General features: G+C 37.0%; 1 protein-coding gene across 1 annotated transcript in view; it reads right to left on the bottom strand.

Annotated features, from left to right (window-relative positions):
• Positions 1-18,956, bottom strand: part of Fam81b (family with sequence similarity 81 member B) — a 71,698-nt gene that overhangs the window by 15,220 nt on the left and 37,522 nt on the right. Inside the window, exons 6-7 of the mRNA XM_075977869.1 lie at positions 16,171-16,300; positions 6,725-6,831 (exon numbers count right to left, since the gene is read on the bottom strand). Coding sequence (XP_075833984.1) covers positions 6,725-6,831; positions 16,171-16,300 — 237 coding nt within the window. The remainder of the gene's footprint in view (positions 1-6,724; positions 6,832-16,170; positions 16,301-18,956) is intronic.

Genomic DNA, 18,956 nt, shown 5'->3' with positions numbered 1-18,956 from the left:
AAAACACTTATAAACCTTGAAAGGACAATTTTCAACTTCATGTGAAAACACAAAAACCCAGGATAGCTAAAATAATTCTGAAGAATAAAAGAATTTCTGGAGGTATCACCATTCCTAATCTCAAGTTGTACTACAAAGCAATAATAATAAAACAAAACAAAACAAAACATGATAACAGCATTAAAAAACAGCAGAAAGTAACAATGAAGTGACTCCTAATGATATTCTGCTATACTCATAGATTGGTGCTTTATTCAGCAGTTATCGGTGAGGCTTCCTCCTGCAACAGGTGGGAACAAATATAGTCCCATAGCCAGACAATATGCAGAAAGAGACTTCAGAACACACAGTTCTAAATGATTACATCAAATCGTTCACTTCAGTACTCAGGAATCCCCCTGGAAGAGGAAGCAGAAAGAGTAGCTCATATGAACTCACAGGACGCAGAAGGCAAAGGTCATGCACTCAGAGAGACTGGAGCAGCAGCACACGGCCTACACAGGCCTGCCCCAGGTCCCCTGAATATACACCACAGCTTTCAGTTTAGTACTTTTATGAGATTCCTGAATGTGTGCATGGGTCTCTGATTCTTGTGCCCGCTCTTGGGGCTCTTTAACTTTCTGTTGGCTTGGTTTGTTATCTCTTAGAAGCCTCCCCTTTCCTAATGAGAGATAGAAAGGAGTGGATTTGGATGGGAGAGGAGGTGGGAAGGAACTCAGGAGTGAAGAGGGAAGGGAAACTGTAATCAGATTATATTGTATGAGAAAAGAATTTATGTTTAATAAAAGGAGGAATTGGTCTGTAGTTGTTTTTCTCATCAAATAAAGATGATATTGGTTTCATAGAATGAATTTGGCAGTGTTCTTTCACTTTTTATTATATGGAACAAGTTAAGAAAATTGGTCTGAAATCTTCCCTGGAAGTTTGATAGAATCCATATATATGGTCCTGGGCTTTTAACAAGAGCTTCTGCCTCATTGCTTTTTAATTGATCTGTTTAAGTTGTTTATATCTTTGAGGTTTAATATTCATAGATAATATTCTTTAGAAAATGTTCTATTTCTCCTGAGTTATCCAACTTTTCAGAGCCTAAGTTCTCATGGTAATTGTTGATGATGATCTAATTTTACTAATTTGCATCATCTCCTTTTTCTTTTTGTCAGATTTACTAAAGGTTCGTCTATTTTACTAAATTTTTCAAAGAACCACTCCTTGGTTCATTTTATGTGTTATTCTTTTAATCTAAATTTCATTAAATTTCTTCCCTAATGTTTACTACTTCTTGCTACCTTCTCTGTTTGGAATTAGCTGTTGTTTTTCGAGAGCCCTGAGGTGTATCATTAGGTTATTTGATTTTTTAATATAAGTACATATTGCTATACACTTTTCTTTTAAGACTGCTTTGGCTGCATCCAAGAGGTTCTGATTACACTTTCTGTCCATTTGTCCCTAGGAATTTTTTAATTACCTCTCTGATTTCATGGATTACCCATAGTGTGTTTTTTATTCTCCAAATATTTTTGTGGTTTCTGTAATTTCTCTTATTGTTGATTTCTAGTTTTATTACAATATGGTCTGGGAGGAGACAAGGAATTATCTCAGTTTTTGTGTTTAAATTTGTTTTGAAACTAAAAATTTCTGTGCAGCAAAGGAAACCATAAACAGAGTTAACAGATGGTCCAGAGCATGGGAGGAAATCTATACCAGCTACTTTTCAGACAAGAGGCTAATATATACATATTTTACAATGAATGGCCAGAATTAAATACCAAGGAAGTGAAAATTTCAAATAATAAATAGGCAAATTAGCTAAACAGTTTTAAAAAAAGAAATACAAATGGTCAATAGATGTTTTAATAATTCAATATCCCTTGCCATCAGGGAAATGAGAAGTAAACTCCTCTGAGACGCCACCTCACCCAGTCAGAATGGCTATCATCAACAAATATGACAACAAATACTGGAGAAGACACAGAGAGAAAAGATCCCTTACTCACTTTTGCTGAGTAATTAACTAATATGGCCATTGTGGAAATCAATTTGGCAATTTCTCAAAAAATTAAAACAAGGACTACCATATGACCAAGGTATTTACTTACTCCTGGCCGTACACAGCACATGCCATACTCCATTGTAAGACTTTGCACCCTCTTGTTTACGGCTGCTTTATTCTCTAGAGCATAGTATTAGAATCAGTCGAGTTGTCTTCAACAGATAAATGTATTTTCAAAATTTTGTATTTATATAAAATAGAATGCTACTGAGCTCTAAACAAATGAAGTTAAAAATTTTTCAGGAAGATTAAAGGACTTAGAATGTTTATTATTTAGCAAGGTCATATGATCTCAGAAAGAAACTGCATATTCTCTCTCATATGCAGAATTTAAGCAGTAATAAACACATGTTTGTAAACAAATGTGCTTAGCTAGAGCATAATATAAAGGAAGAAGAATAAGAATGTAAACATAAGGGGATGAACAAGGACAAAATGCAGGCACATTATGAAAGAGTGAATGAAGCTCATTGTTTTCCTAGTTCTAACTCTGTCATGGAATTTTTGGATTTGGTAGTAGATAAATGCATAAGATATATTCAATACTGAAAGTGAGTGTGAAATTTAATGTGAAGTTACAGCATCTGTCTATTTTAACTGTATAAAAGTCCACTGAAATGGATAGACTTTGGGTCTGGTTAATTTGGGTGTGTGATATTTTTATTTATTTCCAAGCTTTTTTCAATAATAAAATCTATAAAATAAAAAAAATACAAATTGACAAAAAGCTTGTTAAGCTATTTAGAGATCTACCATGCTTTGATTTTCATCTTCTTTTCTCTGTCTGGGGGAAGTAATAAGTTGTTATAGTTTACAGGGACAGTAAGTCCCAGGTAATCAATAGTCTTACAACTGAGAATGAGATTCTCGGCTCACTTTTGCTTGTAATGAGTATTAGTCGTTGTTCCTTTATCACATACACAGTAGGAATGTCTTTCTGAACAAGAACACACTATGCCCAAGAAGCATCTTCTGAAAGGGTGCGTTGCTAACTGAAATAAAACCCAAAACACAATTACTATCATAACCTCTTCTTACAAGGCCAGCTTTTGATGGAGGAAGGTCATTGGCAAATAAAGGAACTGCCTTGGCCCATTTTATTGGTTAGAACATAGGTAGGTGGAGTAAACAGAACAGAACGCTGGGAGGAAGAGGAAGTGAGATCAGACTCCACAGCTCTCCTCTCCTGAGCAGACGCCTCAGAGAGACGCCATGCCCCACCTCCGACCCAGGATGGATTTAGGCTAGAATCTTCCCGGAAAGACCGGTGCTCACAGATTATTAGAGATGGGTTGATCGGGATATCAGAATTAGCCAGTAAGGGCTAGAGCTAAAGGGCCAAGCAGTGATTAAAAGAATACAGTGTCCGTGTAATTATTTCGGGGCATAAGCTAGCCGAGCAGGCGGCTGGGGTGTTGGGGACGCAGCCCCGCCGCTCATATTACTACAAGCTTTCAACTGAAAAATGACTTTCCTGTTAACACTAGAAATCAGACTGCATCTGCTGTTAATATATTAAAACAGAAAAACATTTTTAAAAGCATTTTCCTTTGAAGATAGAGTAAAATAAGTTTGTGTAAATCTCTAACATCAGGAGCATGATTTGCCCTAACTCAGTACAGAACTAATAGTTAAAAATTGCAGTATCATTAATTTATGTGTGTGACATTTACAATTTAGTTACCAAACCATCTTCAGTACCTGGTGTGGCAGTAGTTCAGCCATAAGTAGACAGACAGACAGAAGGACAGACAGATAGACATATATAGATAGACAGACAGGCATATAGGTAGGCAGATAGGTTGGTAGGTAGATAGCGCTTTTTAAATTTTTCTTATAAGGCAAAAGCCAGACTTAAAAATATAGTAAGAGCCCTCAGTAGGACAATGCAGGTGACTCATTTTGTTCTTGTTTAATTTTTATGTAGATGAAACAAAGGCTAACTCTCATCCTCAGGGCAATTCTAGGAAGGCTTAATTGGAACCTGAAGTTACAACAGAGGCCAGTTAGAGCTGTGCTGAGACCAATGGTACAAATGCCTTGGTTACGGTTGGCATATTTAAACCAGACAGCTCTGTTCTGAGCCACTGTTACCAGGGCCACTGATGCCCCCAATGCAATGTCTTGCCCTAAACAATTCACCAAATTAACAGTTTTTAGAAGATTTAAAGATTTTCTAAAAAAAAAAAATCAGACTGTGACTTTGACAAAGTGAATGTAAAATTATAAAAATAAAAAGCAAGAAAAGAGAAGAAAAAAAGCAATGGATTGTAATGAACCTATAAACAAAGAAGGTATTTTTACTTTTTGTAATTATATTTTTTATGTGTGTGTGGTAGACTATGTGCTATTTCTTTGGAAATTGAGTCAATTTTGAGCTTCATGTCAGAAGTGAGAAATTAATTCTAACAAATATGTTTTTCCTCCTAAGTTAACTCCCATAAGGATAGTTTTTGTAAACCCATTTATGTTAAGGGACAGGGATGCATTGTCTGTCTAGTGTGTGGAAGGCCCTGGCTTGGATCTCCAGTGCTGAACCAAATAAACAAACAAAAAACTAAATGAATGTCTTAGAGGCATCATGTACTAAAAGTAACCACCTGGGCTTTGAAGTTAGACACTGCTTGTGTGATCTGGGCAGATCACTTCATAGTAATTCAAAATGACCTGTCTTTTGAGTAGTGTTGAGAGTTGCCATGCAGGGTGGGGTGCACTGTGAGTCTTGAGATCTTAGGGACTGGTAGTTTTCTGTAAACAAGTGCTATGTTTTTTATTTCTATCTAAGTCATTTGACACTGTTTGCTTCCTTAGGATATTATTTAGCTGACCAGCTTGGATTAAAGGTGTGCTCTTCTTAACCAAGTCTGCCCTTCACACTTTTTCTCTCTCCTCTTTATAGTTTCTTTCCTCAGTCCCAACAGTTTTCCTTCTGCTTTTGCATTATCCGGATTCCATTATCTTCTCTCTCTCCACCCGAACATCTTTTCCACACTTTGCATTGTTCCCTTCTTACTTTCTGACCTGAACAACATGCATGAACATGCGCACACATACACACACATGTACACATGCAAGTGCACACACATACTCTTAGATTCTGCATATGACAGAAAATATGCAATATTTGTCTTCTTGAGTGTGGTTTATCTCACTTAACACAACCATCTTCCATTCTACTTCCCCATAAATTTCATGATTTCACTTTTTCTTTATGACTGAAAGAATTTTCACTGTGCATATAGTATAGTTTTCTTAACTTTCATGTATTGATGGGCATCTAGTCTCATTACATTGTTTAGCTGTTGTAAAGAAAGCAGTGATAACCACGGATGTGCAAATATTTCTGTGGTACCTTGACTGAATGCCCTTCAGGTGGTATGGCAGGTTTGCATGGTAGCTCTATCTTTAGCGTTTTCGGGGGCCTCCATGCTGACATCGCAGTAATTGTGAAAGTTTACTGTTCAAATTGTATACCTAAAAGGGTTTGCACTTTCCCTTTCCCTTTAAATATTTTTATTTTCCTTAATCTGAAAGTAAGGTTATTAGATCAACCACATAGCTGCTTACTGATTAGTCTCAATGGATGGGAGCTTCTGAATCTGAAAATGTTATAAATATGAAGAAATTGATATTTTCCCTTTACTTGAGAAATCTGTCTCCAGGTGTTGGCAATAACTTATCTATCATAATTTTTAGGGTACATACATTTTCCATTTTAACATGATGGCATACTATCATGTAAAGTGTGTTCACATTATGGCATACTATAGTTTGTTGGCTTCGTGATTTTGAAGTACAAAATACTATGGTGTTGCATATGGTCAGTGAGGATACAGAAGAGATGTGGAGAATAGAGAAAGCATGGTATTTTCCTGGTGCTTTTGAGAGAGAAAAGGACAAGGTACAAAGAATGGTAAGATCATAGTACCCAGTAATCAAGTAACAATTTTTCTTTATGTTGTATTCTTGGGACACAATGGTCATTTAAACAGGACGACAGTCATTGACACATTTGTTTAATCCTCTTCATTACTTTCTTTTTCAAGTAAGGGAAATTCAGTTCCTGAAAGGGTGATATAAAGCAGCAGTTGCACAGCCCCAGACCAAGTGTAAACAAGCCACGATTGTCCTAAGGCATCAGATACTCTTTGGTAATCAATTTGTGTTCAGTATTACTTTACATTGATATATTATAATATAAAATTGGTTAAAAAATTAAAATTGTGCTATAGGAAGTGTTAGAGTGAGTTTTACAGAACAGCCAGTGTGCAAAGCAAACATCCAATCCACAACCCTGGGCTGCCGAGATGCCGCAGTGCGAAAGGAGCTCGCACAAAGTCTGCTGACCTGAGCTGACCCCAGGTCCCGCATAATGGAAGGAGAGAATCAGTATTACAGCCATGCACACCTCTATAAGTAAATAAATAAATAAATAAATAAATGCAATGGTATAAACTTTAAATAATCTAAATTATGTTAAAATTCACATTTATTCTCTTATGAACATTGTATAAATTACCTTAGTGTGGAGTGTCTACTGAGTTGATTTGCTACTTTGTTTTTTGTCTAGACTCAAATTCCTGGAAAAGGCTTTATTTATTGCCAGTTCTTTCATTATGCAAAACCCTTTGAAATTCACTGAATAGAATTAAAAACCATCCATTTACTTACTTGAATTCCAATAGGTTCATTTCATGCCGATAATCTCCCTGGACGATCTTTAAGTTTGAGGTGTGCTCAGAAGAGGATGCCTCTATCTTTCCTAAGAGCTGCATTACCTAAGGGAAGTACAGGATATCTATGTGTGAGAAAAAAGACACTGACACACATACACACTGTTTCTTTCTAAAGAAGCCAGAGCGCATCGAATTAGAAAATGAGCCTCCTGTCAGAAGAACAAGTGGGCCATCCTACACAATACCAAATAGGAGTAGAAAAGAAAGTTTTGTTGCTACATAATAATCAAAACACTAAACAAACAGAACAAAGAAAGAATATTAAAAGCTTCAAAGGAAAAATACTAAGTATATATAAAGGCAGATCTATTAGAATTACATCTGGCTTTTCAATGTAGACTCTAAAATCCAGAAGGGCTTGGGTTCTTATGCTGTAGACTCGAGAGACCACATATGGCCGCCTAGACTACGAAACCCAACAAAACTTTCAATCACTATAAATGGAGAAAATAAGATATTCCATAATAAAGTCAAATTTAAACAATATCTATTTACAAGTCCAGTCCTACAGAATATGCTATAAGGAAAAATCCAAACCAAGGAGATTAACTACAAACACAAAAACACAGGCAATAGGTAATTTCACATCAACAAAACTAAAAGAAGGAACACACACAAACACAACCACCACCACCATCACTGACAACAACAGCAAAATAACAGGAATCATCAATCATTGTTCATCGATATCACACAATATCAATGGCCTCATTCCCCCTCACTACAAAGATTAACAAAATGGATTTGAAAACAGGACCCATCCATTTGCTGCATTCAAGAAACACACCTCAATATCAAAGATAAACATTATTAACTTAGGTTAAAGGATTGGAAAAGATATATTCCAGGCAAATGGACCTGAGAAGGAAGTTGGTATACACAACAAAATAGACTTCAAACCAAAATTAATCATAATATATGGGGAATGACACTACATATTTATCAAATAAAACATCCATTTCAACTCTCAACGTCTATGCCCAAATACAAAGCCATGTTTGTAAAGGAAACACACTGGCAGTGGTGGACTTTAATACCCCCACTCTCACCAATGAACAGGTTTTCCAGACAAAAACTAACCAGAGAAATGCAGGATCTAACACATGTTGTGAACCAAATGAACCTAACAGATATTTACAGAATATTTCATTCAAATACAAAAGAACATACATTCTTTTTAGCACAGAACTTACCTCCCAAATCGACCACATTCAAAGAAAGTCTCAATAAACACAAGAAAGCTGAAATAACACCCTGCATCCTTCAGACTACATGGATTAAAGCTGGATATCATCAAGAACAGAAAACTTGCAAATTCATAGAAACTGGACAACTCACTACTGAATGATAAATGGGTCAAGACAGAAATAAAGAAATTAAAGATTTTTCAGAATTCAATGAAAATGAATAGAAAACATACCCAAACTTATGGGGCATAATAAAAGCCTTGCTAAGAGAGAAGTTCTTAGCACTAAGTGCCTACATAAGAAAATTGGAGAGCTCAGACTAGCAACTCAACAGCAGACCTGAAAACTCTAAAATAAAAAGAAATAACACACCCAAGAGTACTGAATGGAATACAATTATCAAATTGAGAACTGAAGTCAATAAAATAGAAACAGAGATAACAGTACAAAGAATCAATGAAACAAAGAGTTGGTTCTTTGGGAAAATCAACAACATAGACAACGCTTATCAAAATTAACTAGAAGACACAAAGATAATATTCAAATTAATAAAATCAGAAATGAAAAGAGGGTTATAGCAACAGACCCCAAGGAAATCCAGGGAATCATAAGGACATACTTTAAAAACCTGCATTTCAACAAATTGGAAATTCAAAAGAAATGAATAATTTTTTCATTGGGTATCACTTACCAAAGTTAAATCCAGATCACATAAACAATTTAAATAGACCTATAATCCCTATTGAAACAGAAGCAGTCGGGGCTGGAGAGATGGCTCAGTGGTTAAGAGCATTGCCTGTTCTTCCAAAGGTCCTGAGTTCAATTCCCAGCAACCACATGGTGGCTCACAGCCATCTGTAAAGAGGTCTGGTGCCCTCTTCTGGCCTGCAGACATGCACACAGACAGAATATTGTATGCATAATAAATAAATAAATTTTTAAAAAAAGAAACAGAAGCAGTCATTAAAAATCTTCCAATCCAAAAAGGCTTAGGGCTAGATGGTTTTTAAGACAAGGTTGCCCATTCTCTCCATATCTTTTCAATATTGTACTTGAAGTTTTAGCTAGAGCAATGAGACAACTGATGTTCAGAGGGATACATATTGGAAAGAAGTCAAAGTATCATTATTTCCAGATGACATGATAGTATACATACATATATATACATAAGTATACCCAAAAATTCTACCAGGGAATGTCTACAGCTGATAAACACCTTCAGTGAAGTGGCGGGATACAAGATTAACTCGTAAAATCAGTAGCCCATGGGACTCAAAAAGAAATCAGAATAACAACACCCTTCACAATAGCCTCAAATAGTATATCTTGGGGTGATGCCAGCCAAAGAAATGAAAGACTTGTATGACAAAAACTTCAAGTCTTTGAAGAAAGAAAAATCTCCCATGTTAATAAGAATTAACATAGGGCCCATCTGACCAAAAGCAATCTACAGATTCAATGCAGTCCCCATCAAAATTCCAACACAGTTCTTTATAGACCTTGAAAACACAATTCTCAATTTCATATGGAAACACAAAAAACCCAGGAAAGTTAAGACAATATTGAATAATAAAAGAACTTCCAGAGATATTACCATCCCTTATTTCAAGCTCTACTACAGAGCTTTAGTACTAAAAACCACATCATAAAAACAGATATGGTGATCAATGCAACCCAGTTGAAGACCCTGCCATAAATTTACACATCTATGGGTACCTGATTTTTTAAATATATATAAAGAAGCCAGAAATATACACTGGAAAAAGACAGCATCTTCAATAAATGGTGCTGATTAAACTGGATGTCTGTGTGTAGAAGAATGTGAATAGAGCCATGTCTGTCACAAAACTCAAGTCAACATGGATCAAAGACTTCAACATAAAACCAGACACACTGCACCGGATAGAGGAGAAAGTGGGGAATAAACTTGAACTCATAAGCACAGGAGAAGATTTTCTGAATAGAATCACTGTTAGCACAAGTGCTAAGATCAAAAATTAATAAATGGGACCTCATGAAACTGAAAATCTTCTGTAAAACAAAGAACACTGTCAAACAGACAAAACAACAACCTACAAAATGGGAAAAGATTTCTTTTTTTTAACCAACTCTACATCTGATAGAGAGCAAATATTCAAAATATATAAAGAGCTGTAGAAGCTAGATATCAAAAAAATCAAATAATTCAATTAAAGTGTAGTAGAGATATAAATACAGAATTCTCAGTAGAAGAAGCTCAAATGCTGAGAAACACTTAATGGCATGTTCAACATCCTTAGTTGGTATGGGAGGTGCTGTATCCTGTGAATATGTTTTATTGCCATTGGTTAATAAAGAAACTGCTTTTGGACAATGGCTTAAAATAGTAAAGCCAAGCTGAAAGAGATATATATATATAGAGAGAGAAAGGAGGCAGAATTAGGTAGAAGCCATGGAGCCTCCAGAGAAAGAAGATGCCAGCCACTGGAACTTGATGGTAGGCCATGAGTCTCATGATAAAGTATAAAATAATAGAATTGGGTTAATTTAAGATATAAGAGTAAGCCAGAAATACACTTAAGTTACTGCCCAAATAATATTGCAAATAATATGGTTTCTGAGTAATTATTTCAGGTCTGGGCAGCTGGGAATGAACAAGCAGCCTCCACCAACAAATGTAGCTGGAAACGAAAAGCGCAACCTCCACCCAACACTTAGTTATCAGGGAAATTCATAGCAAAATTTATTTGAGATTCCATCTTACACTTGTCAAAATGGCTAAGATTAAAAACACAAATGACAGCTCATGCTGGCAAAGGTGTGGAGCAAGAGGAAACACCCTCCATTCTTGGTGCAAACTTGTACAGCCACTATGAAAATCAATGCGGTAGTTCTTAGAAAATTGGCAACTGATCTATGTCAAGACCCAGCTATGCGACTCTTGTGACACTCCATCCTACCACAAGTACACTTGCTCAACCATGTTCACCACTACTCTATTAATAATAGCCAGAAACTGGAAACTACCTAGGTGTCATTTAAAAATATGGTACATTTACACAGTGGAGTACTACTCAGATGTTAAAAATGACATCATGAAATTTGCAGGCATTCTGGGTGAGGTAACCCAGACTTAGTAAGACAATTATCATATGTATTCACTTCTATGTGCATTTTATCTGTTAAGGAACTAATAGTCAAACTACAATCAAACCCAGAGAGGTTAGAAAAAGAGGAGAGGTATGGGGGGTATGGATCTCTCTGGGAAGATTCTTGGTTCGACTGGGGGCAGCTGGGAGTGGGAGAAGGAGGGATCAGGTGGGGAGGGACGGAGGGTTAGAGTGTAGGGAGAGACAGCTAGAATTAGGGGACATTACCTATTACAATGTAAACTTCCTGGAATCTATGAACGTGACCCTAGAGAGGATTCCTAGTAATAGAAGATGTGGAGTGTGAACTGGCCATCTTTTATAATCAGACAAGGCTTCCAGTGGTGGACTAAGTTACATTTGGTTGAATTGTTAGCTGAGTAGTCATGAGCTCACCAACTCCAGCCGGACTGGGAAGAAACAAGCATAGGGCCAAACTATTTCCTCTGAATGTGGTTAACGGTTACATGACTGGGGCAGGCTGAGAGGCTGCTGGTGTAGGGATAAGTCCCACCCCTTAGGGGGCTTGTTTGCCTCAGGCTAATGTTTACCTATAAATCTGGCCAGCGTGCTCCCAGCGCTTGCTTCTGCTTTCCTGGTCTCCACAGAATGGTGGTTCTGTAAGTCTATTTCCCCATTAAAGCTGTATATATTTTTACAATCTGTCTACAGTCATTTATGCCATTACATGCTGGCACTGGAAATGGCACCAGGATTTATCCCTACTGCTTGTACTGGCTTTTTGGTATCCTGTTTTTTTGGATGTATACTTTGCTCAGCCTAGATATAGTGAGGAGGACCTTGTCCTTCCGCAAAGCAATGTGCCTTATTCTCTCTGAGGATTAGCTGCAGGTGGGGTGTGAGGGTGTGTGGAGGGGGATGGGAGGAGGGGAGGGAATGGGAACTTGGATTTTTTTTTCAAGACAGGGTTTCTCTGTAGCTTTGGAGCCTGTCCTGGAACTAGCTCTTGTAGACCAGGATGGTCTCGAACTCACAAAGATCCGCCTGCTTCTGCCTCCTGAGTGCTGGGATTAAAGTCATGTGCCACCATCGCCCTGCTGGATTGGTATTTTTTTTAAAAAAAAAATCTAATAAATTAAAAAAATAAAATGAAGTGTAAGTGAAAAAAAGTCCCCCTGCCACATGATAATTAAAACACTAAACATATAGAATAAAGAAAGAATATTAAGAGCTGTAAAGGAAAAAGGCCAAGTAACAAACATATAAAGGCAGACCTATCAGAATTACATTTGACTTCTCAGTGGAAACAATGAAAGTCAGAAGGTCCTGGTCAAGTGTTATGCAGAAGTCAAGAGACCACAGATGCCAGCACAGACTATTATACCTATATGCTTCTGGATTAATCCAACATATGTATTTTGAAAATTCCTTGACTTCAAAATTTAAGCCAAAGATATGTTGCATTGAAGAAGAGGTTTTGCTTTTTGTTTCTACAGGAAATGAAAGGCTGTGGATTCATTCTGGGTTAAGAAAGATCAGGTTTGATGAAGGAAGACCCACTGAAAAATCTCTGAAAGGAGCAGATGGCCCACATGATCCAATATTTCAGAGGACCTCAGTTGGAGTTTCTACATCCAGAACAATTTCAAGACTGCTGGCTGAGATGATCAAGGCTCACAGAATATTCTAGTCAGGACTTGACCATAATTCTAAATTTTCTTTAGGTTCTCCTAAGATTGCCGTTGCCTCCAATCAGTATTAAGTATCCTAGAAAACTGTGCCCACATTCCCAAAAAAATGGATTGTGAATGTTTGTCTTTGTTTAGAGTGTTAGTTACAAGTTGTTAAGGATAATGGCCAGGGAAAAAAGCTAAACAAAAGAGATAAGATTCAGAGTTCTTGTTTTGAAAAAAAAAAGTACTGTAGGACAATGCTCTTGTACCCTGTAAAGATTTGTCACTGTATTAGTTCAATAAAATGCTGATTGGCCAGCAGCCAGGCAGGAAGTATGTGTGGTGACCAGAACAGGAGAATTCTGGAAAGAGGAAAGGCTCAGTCTGCAATCGTCACCCAGATGCAGATGATGCAAGATGAGAATGCCCCACCGATAAAAGGTATTAAGCCACATGACTCACAGACAAGAATTATGGATTAATTTAAGGTGCAAGAGTTAATAAGAAGGCTAAGATAATAGGCCAACCATTTTATAATTAATGTAGACCTCTGTATGTTTCTTTGGTACTGAATAGCTATGGGACCAGGCAGGAGAGAAACTTCTATCAACACATCAAGAGGAAATCTCAATACTGAACATCTATGCCCCAAATACAAGGGCACCCTCATATGTAAAAGAAAATACTGCTAAAGTTTAAATCATTCTTTAAACCCCACACACTAACAGTGGGAGACCTCAATGACCACTGGACATGTCTGCCAGACAGAAATTTAACAGAGAAATAAGGAAACTATCAGATGTTATGACTCAAATGGACTTAACAGACATATGTAGAACATTCCATTCAAACATAAAAGAATATACCTTCTTCTCAGCACCTCATGGAACCTTCTCAAAAATTGACCACATACTAGGTAACAAAACAAACCTCAACACATACCAAAAAAAGGGAATAACTCCATGTATCTTATCAGATTGCTATGTCTTAAAATTAGAATTTAACAGCAACACTAATTCCAGAAAGCCCACAAACACATGGAAATTAAACAATGCTCAACTGAAGCATCAATGGGCCAAGTAAGATATAAAAGAAGAAATTAAAATGTCCTAAAATTTAATGAAAATGACCATACAACATACCCAAATTTATAGGACAAAATGAAAGCACCGTTGAGAGGGAAGTTCATAGCACTAAATGCTTACATAAAGAAACTGAAAAAAACCCACACTAGTGAGTTAACAGAACATTTTAAAACTCTAGAACAAAAAAAAAAAAATCAAACTCACCCAGGAGGATTAGAGAGCTGAAATCAACAAAATAGAAACAAAGAAAACAATACAAAGAATCAATGAGACAAAGAGTTGGTTCTTTGAGAAAAAGCAACAAAATAAACAAACCTTTATCCAAACTAATCAAAATGCAGAGAAAGAATTTGCAAATTGACAAAATCAGAAATGAAAATAGGGACATAACAACAGACACGGAGGAAATCCAGAGAACCATCAGGTCACACTTTAAAGACTTGTACTCTACAAAAATGGAAAACTTAAAGGAAATGGACAATTTTCTGGATAAATATCACTTACCAAAATTAAATCAAGACCAGATAAGCAAATTAAACAGACCTATAGCTGCTAAAGAAAAAGAAACGGTCATCAAAAGTTTTCCAAACAAAAAAATCCCAGGACCAGATGATTTTACAAGATTTAAAAAAAAATCCCAGGACCAGAACAGAATTTTACAAGATTTAAAAAAAAATTAATACCAATAACCCTCGAATTGTTCTACACAATAGAAAAAGAACTCTTTTTACGAGACTACAATTTCCCTGATACCCAAATCATGCAAAGATATTACTAAGAAAGAGGATTACAGACCAATCTCTCTCATGAACATTGATGCAAAAGCACTCAATAAAATACTGGCAAACCAAATTCAAGAATACACCAGAAAAATCATCCACCATGACCAAGTAGATTTCATCCCAGAGTTACTGGGATGTTTCAACATATGAAAATCTGTCAATGTAACCCAACATATAAACAAACTGAAAAAAAAACCGCACATAATCATCTCATTAGACACTGAAAACATTCTCAACAAAATACAACATCCCTTCATGATAAAGGGTCTTGGAGAGAGCAGAATTTCTCAGAAAATTAGAAAACAACCTATTTCAAGACCCAGAAATATCATTTTGGGGTATATACCCAAAGGATGCTCAATCATACTACAAGGACATATGTTCAACTATGCTCATAGCAGCATTATTTGTCATAGCCAGAACCTGAAAACAACCTGAATGCCCCTCGACTGACGAATGGATAAGGAAAATGTGTACATTTACACAATGGAGTACTACACAGCAGGAAAAAATAATGACATCTTGAAATTTGTGGGCAAATAGATGAATCTATAAAATATCTGATTGAATGAGGTAACCCAGGCTCGGAAAGACAAATATAATATGTAGTCACTTATAAGTGACTTTTAGACATAAAGCAAAGAAAAACCAGCCTACAATTCACAATCCCAGAGAACCTAAACAACAAAGAAGACTCTAAGAGAGATACACATGGATCTAATCTACATGTGAAGTAGTGAGTTCCCAAGGCCAGCTGTCCTGGGTCTGGAAAAGCCTGGGATAAAACCCGACTCGCTGAACATAGTGGACAATGAGGACTACGGAGAACTCAAGAACAATGGCAATGGGTGTTTGAACCTACTGCACGTACTGGCTTTGTGGGAGCCTAGGCAGTTTGGATGCTCACCTTACTAGACCTGGATGGAGGTGGGTGGTCCTTGGACTTCCCACAGGGCAGGGAACCCTGATTGCTCTTTGGGCTGACGAGGGAGGGGGACTTGATTGGGGGAGGGGGAGGGAAATGGGAGGCAGTGGCGGGGAAGAGACAGAAATCTTTAATAAATAAATAAATAAATAAATAAATAAATAAATAAATAAATAAAAAGAAAGAAAGAAAGAAAAAGAAAAAAATCTCCTGAGTAAATTTGGAGCATGGAGATCATTGGAGAGAGTATATGGGGACTGAGAAGAAAGGGAATGGAGCAGAGAAAAATATATGGTTCAATAAAAACAATTTTAAAAAAGAATAGTTTCCATGGGAACTCCTTTGCAGGCAGGAGTTGAAGGCAGCCAGGAAGTGAGGAAATGCAGTCATGATGGAAACAGCTCATCCTCACAGTGGTAGCCTTTCCTGAGACACAGGGGCACTTATTTGTTGGTTTGACTGATTGAACTCATAATGTATATGAATGAGCTTCAGATTAAATTCACTGGAAGTAAAGGGTTGTCTTTTCTGACCAGACCCTTTGATGACCTCTCTGTCAACTTATTGCTAGTAGAAACAGTAGTTACAAAGTAGTCACCTTACAAAGTAGTCACCTACAAAGCCCACCTCTTTCCATTACCTTCACATCCAAGTTCTTGGAAAGCGTTTCTAGGGCAGAAAAGAGGTCTTGGAATGATTTCTCAACTTGTCGGCACTCTTGCCTGATCAACTGGATGTCTCCGGAAAGCTTCACAATGCTTGAATCACATCTAGTGCCAAGATGGATATCTGTGTGAGATCAGCAAGCTCACGTGATCGTAAACTGCAAGCAGGGTCTGTGCACTCACATGTCACCCACATTTCCCCATGCTGGCAGATGTGGAGCATGCGGAGACTGAGAAGCTAGTGTGATCACACACTGAGGTGCTGCGGGAGCAATCCAGTGAGTGGAGGACATGTTACATTTTAACTGTAGGGGTCTTTCTTTCTTTCTTTCTTTCTTTCTTTCTTTCTTTCTTTCTTTCTTTCTTTCTTTCTTTCTTTCTTTCTTTCTTTCTTTCTTTTAAGACAAGGTCTCACTGTGTACCTCTGGATGGCTTGGAACTTGCTTTGTAGACCAAGCTGGCCCTGATCAGAGAGATATAGCTGCTTTCTCTTCCCAGTGCTGGAATTAAAAACATGCACCCAAATGCCTGACTAAAACTGAGTGTTTTTCTTTGTTCATATTTTTATATATGGGTTAAACTAATATGTAAGAGTTACCCATAAGAAGGTAGAGCTAATGGGCCAAGCAATGATTTAATTAATACAGTTTCTGTGTATTTATTTTGATTCTGAGCAACTGGGATGAACAAGCAGCCTCCCTCCTACAGATTGGCACCAACATGGTAGAGTAAATCCATGTAAAACCTGAGAGAGCTTAAAAAGGAATTCTAGACACAAAAATCAAAGTTTAGCCAATTTCTTTTCAGCTGGTGGCTTGTCATAGCTCCATTAAGAAAAGTTTTCCTGATTCAGCCATTAAAAAAAGCCACATGGTTTTAAAATGTGGCTTCCTGGGCATGCTGCCAGTGTGAACTCTGGCTCTGGAGAATTTGAATGGCATTTGTGGGCTCAGGTGTTTGTGTGCCCACTTGGGGTCGGGAGGAAAGTAGCTGAGACCATGCCCACAGCTCAGTTCTCCCTGCCTGGGCAGGCGGTGGGATCAGATCTACTAGGTGTGCCCAAGCAGGAAAGCATGGCAGATTCCTGCCGCCATGCACAGAGGTATTTCCAGGCCGCACAGTGTGCTGCATGGCAGATTTAGCTATTACCCAAAGATAGCAGTAGTGGTGCTTTCACCATATTGAAAAGTGGAGAGAGGTGGATCCAGCATCCAGAGCAGCTGCAACCAAGCTGCTTACCATTTTAAAAGTTCTTCAAGACAGTAGAGAATTACAGATAACACAGCAAGGACAGATTCAGACATAAAAGAACTCAAAATGGTTCACAGTGTTGGATAAATGTATGTAAGCTTGGGACAGAGAAGAAAAAGAGTATAAAGAGTTATCAAAAGAAGTAAATGGTTTTAAGAAAGGGTAAAGAGACAGAGTACAGATAGTCATAGATTAAAAGGAGTAAAAAAATCAGCCAGTAAAAATGGAAAATTCACAGAGAGTATGGATTATGTATATTATTGTGCTTTCTTTAAATTTTTGACTGTGAAGGAGCTAAGTATAGAGAGACATTTCATTTAGCCATTAAACTAAACCAGCATATATGTTCTAAAAGCATTATGACTTCCAAATTTGAGTCTAAGAATATGTTGCTTTGGAAAAAAGGTTCTTTTGTTTCTACAGAAGATGAGAATCTGTGGATTGCTTCGAATCTGTGAATACCCCAAAAATATCCTTAAAAAAATTACTTCACCCAATAAACAGCAGGAAGAAGTTTGGAGAGAAAAAAACTACACCCATATTTTCAAATATTGTCTATAAATGTTTTACATTTAAAGGGGGATATGCAATAGAAATGAATAATTTGTTTTATATGGATCTTGCTTACAAATTTAAGGTCAATTTTGTTGTATGCATATTTCTGCTCTTGATTAAGGTATTATGATTGTGTAGTTTATTTAAAAATGTAATGTAAATTAAAATATAGGTTAATAGATAATCATCTATAATAGTCAAGCTTGTAGTCATGTTAGTTAGATTTTCTAGATGTTTAGAGATATATTTCAGTTAGAGAGGCTATTCTTCAAATTTTTCAGAGACCTTTAGAATATGGTATTTAAAATGTTTAAGAACTTAGTACTTTTCCTGACAGTGAGACACATCTGCAGCACAAAGCTACTTCAAGAGGAAGATGGGCATTGAAGAGGCTCCTTATGGAGTTGGTTAGTTATTTGGGCAAGAAACTGCTCCTGCCTGGACTGCTTAACTGGACATGCAGGACCTGCAGAGAAATGACTGCTGAACTTGACGTGAGATGATCCTTAGGGGTTCCAGCTTCATGAAAGAGTCTGCGAGACATTCTGCAGGATACAGAAAAAAGTGACTGACAAACTGTTAATATAGGCAGAACTGTCTTTGAAATTTCCTGCTTCATGGAAAAGTCTGCTGGATATTATGGGCCTGTAGGCTAATGATACAAAAGAACTCTGTGTGACTATGCAGGAAGTGAGATGTCTCTGTCAATTCTAGAGTTTTAGAAGTTGCTTGGTTGCACTTCCTGCTTACTCAAGTAATATTATTTCCCTTCTTAGATCTTCGATGGGGTTGAAGACTAGAGAGTTGTAGTTACTTTCCTTTCATGACTTGGTCAAGTTATTTATTATATTAGACTTAAACTCATTAGGGTAGGATAATTGTTGAATATATTTATTCTTATTGTATATAATTTTGTATTAGGCTTAGAACTTTCTTATTTAAACAAAAAGGGGAG

Source organism: Microtus pennsylvanicus, chromosome 6, assembly GCF_037038515.1.
Source record: "Microtus pennsylvanicus isolate mMicPen1 chromosome 6, mMicPen1.hap1, whole genome shotgun sequence".
NCBI classification, from domain to species: Eukaryota; Metazoa; Chordata; class Mammalia; order Rodentia; family Cricetidae; genus Microtus; species Microtus pennsylvanicus.
This window is presented reverse-complemented; position numbering and strand designations above follow the sequence as displayed.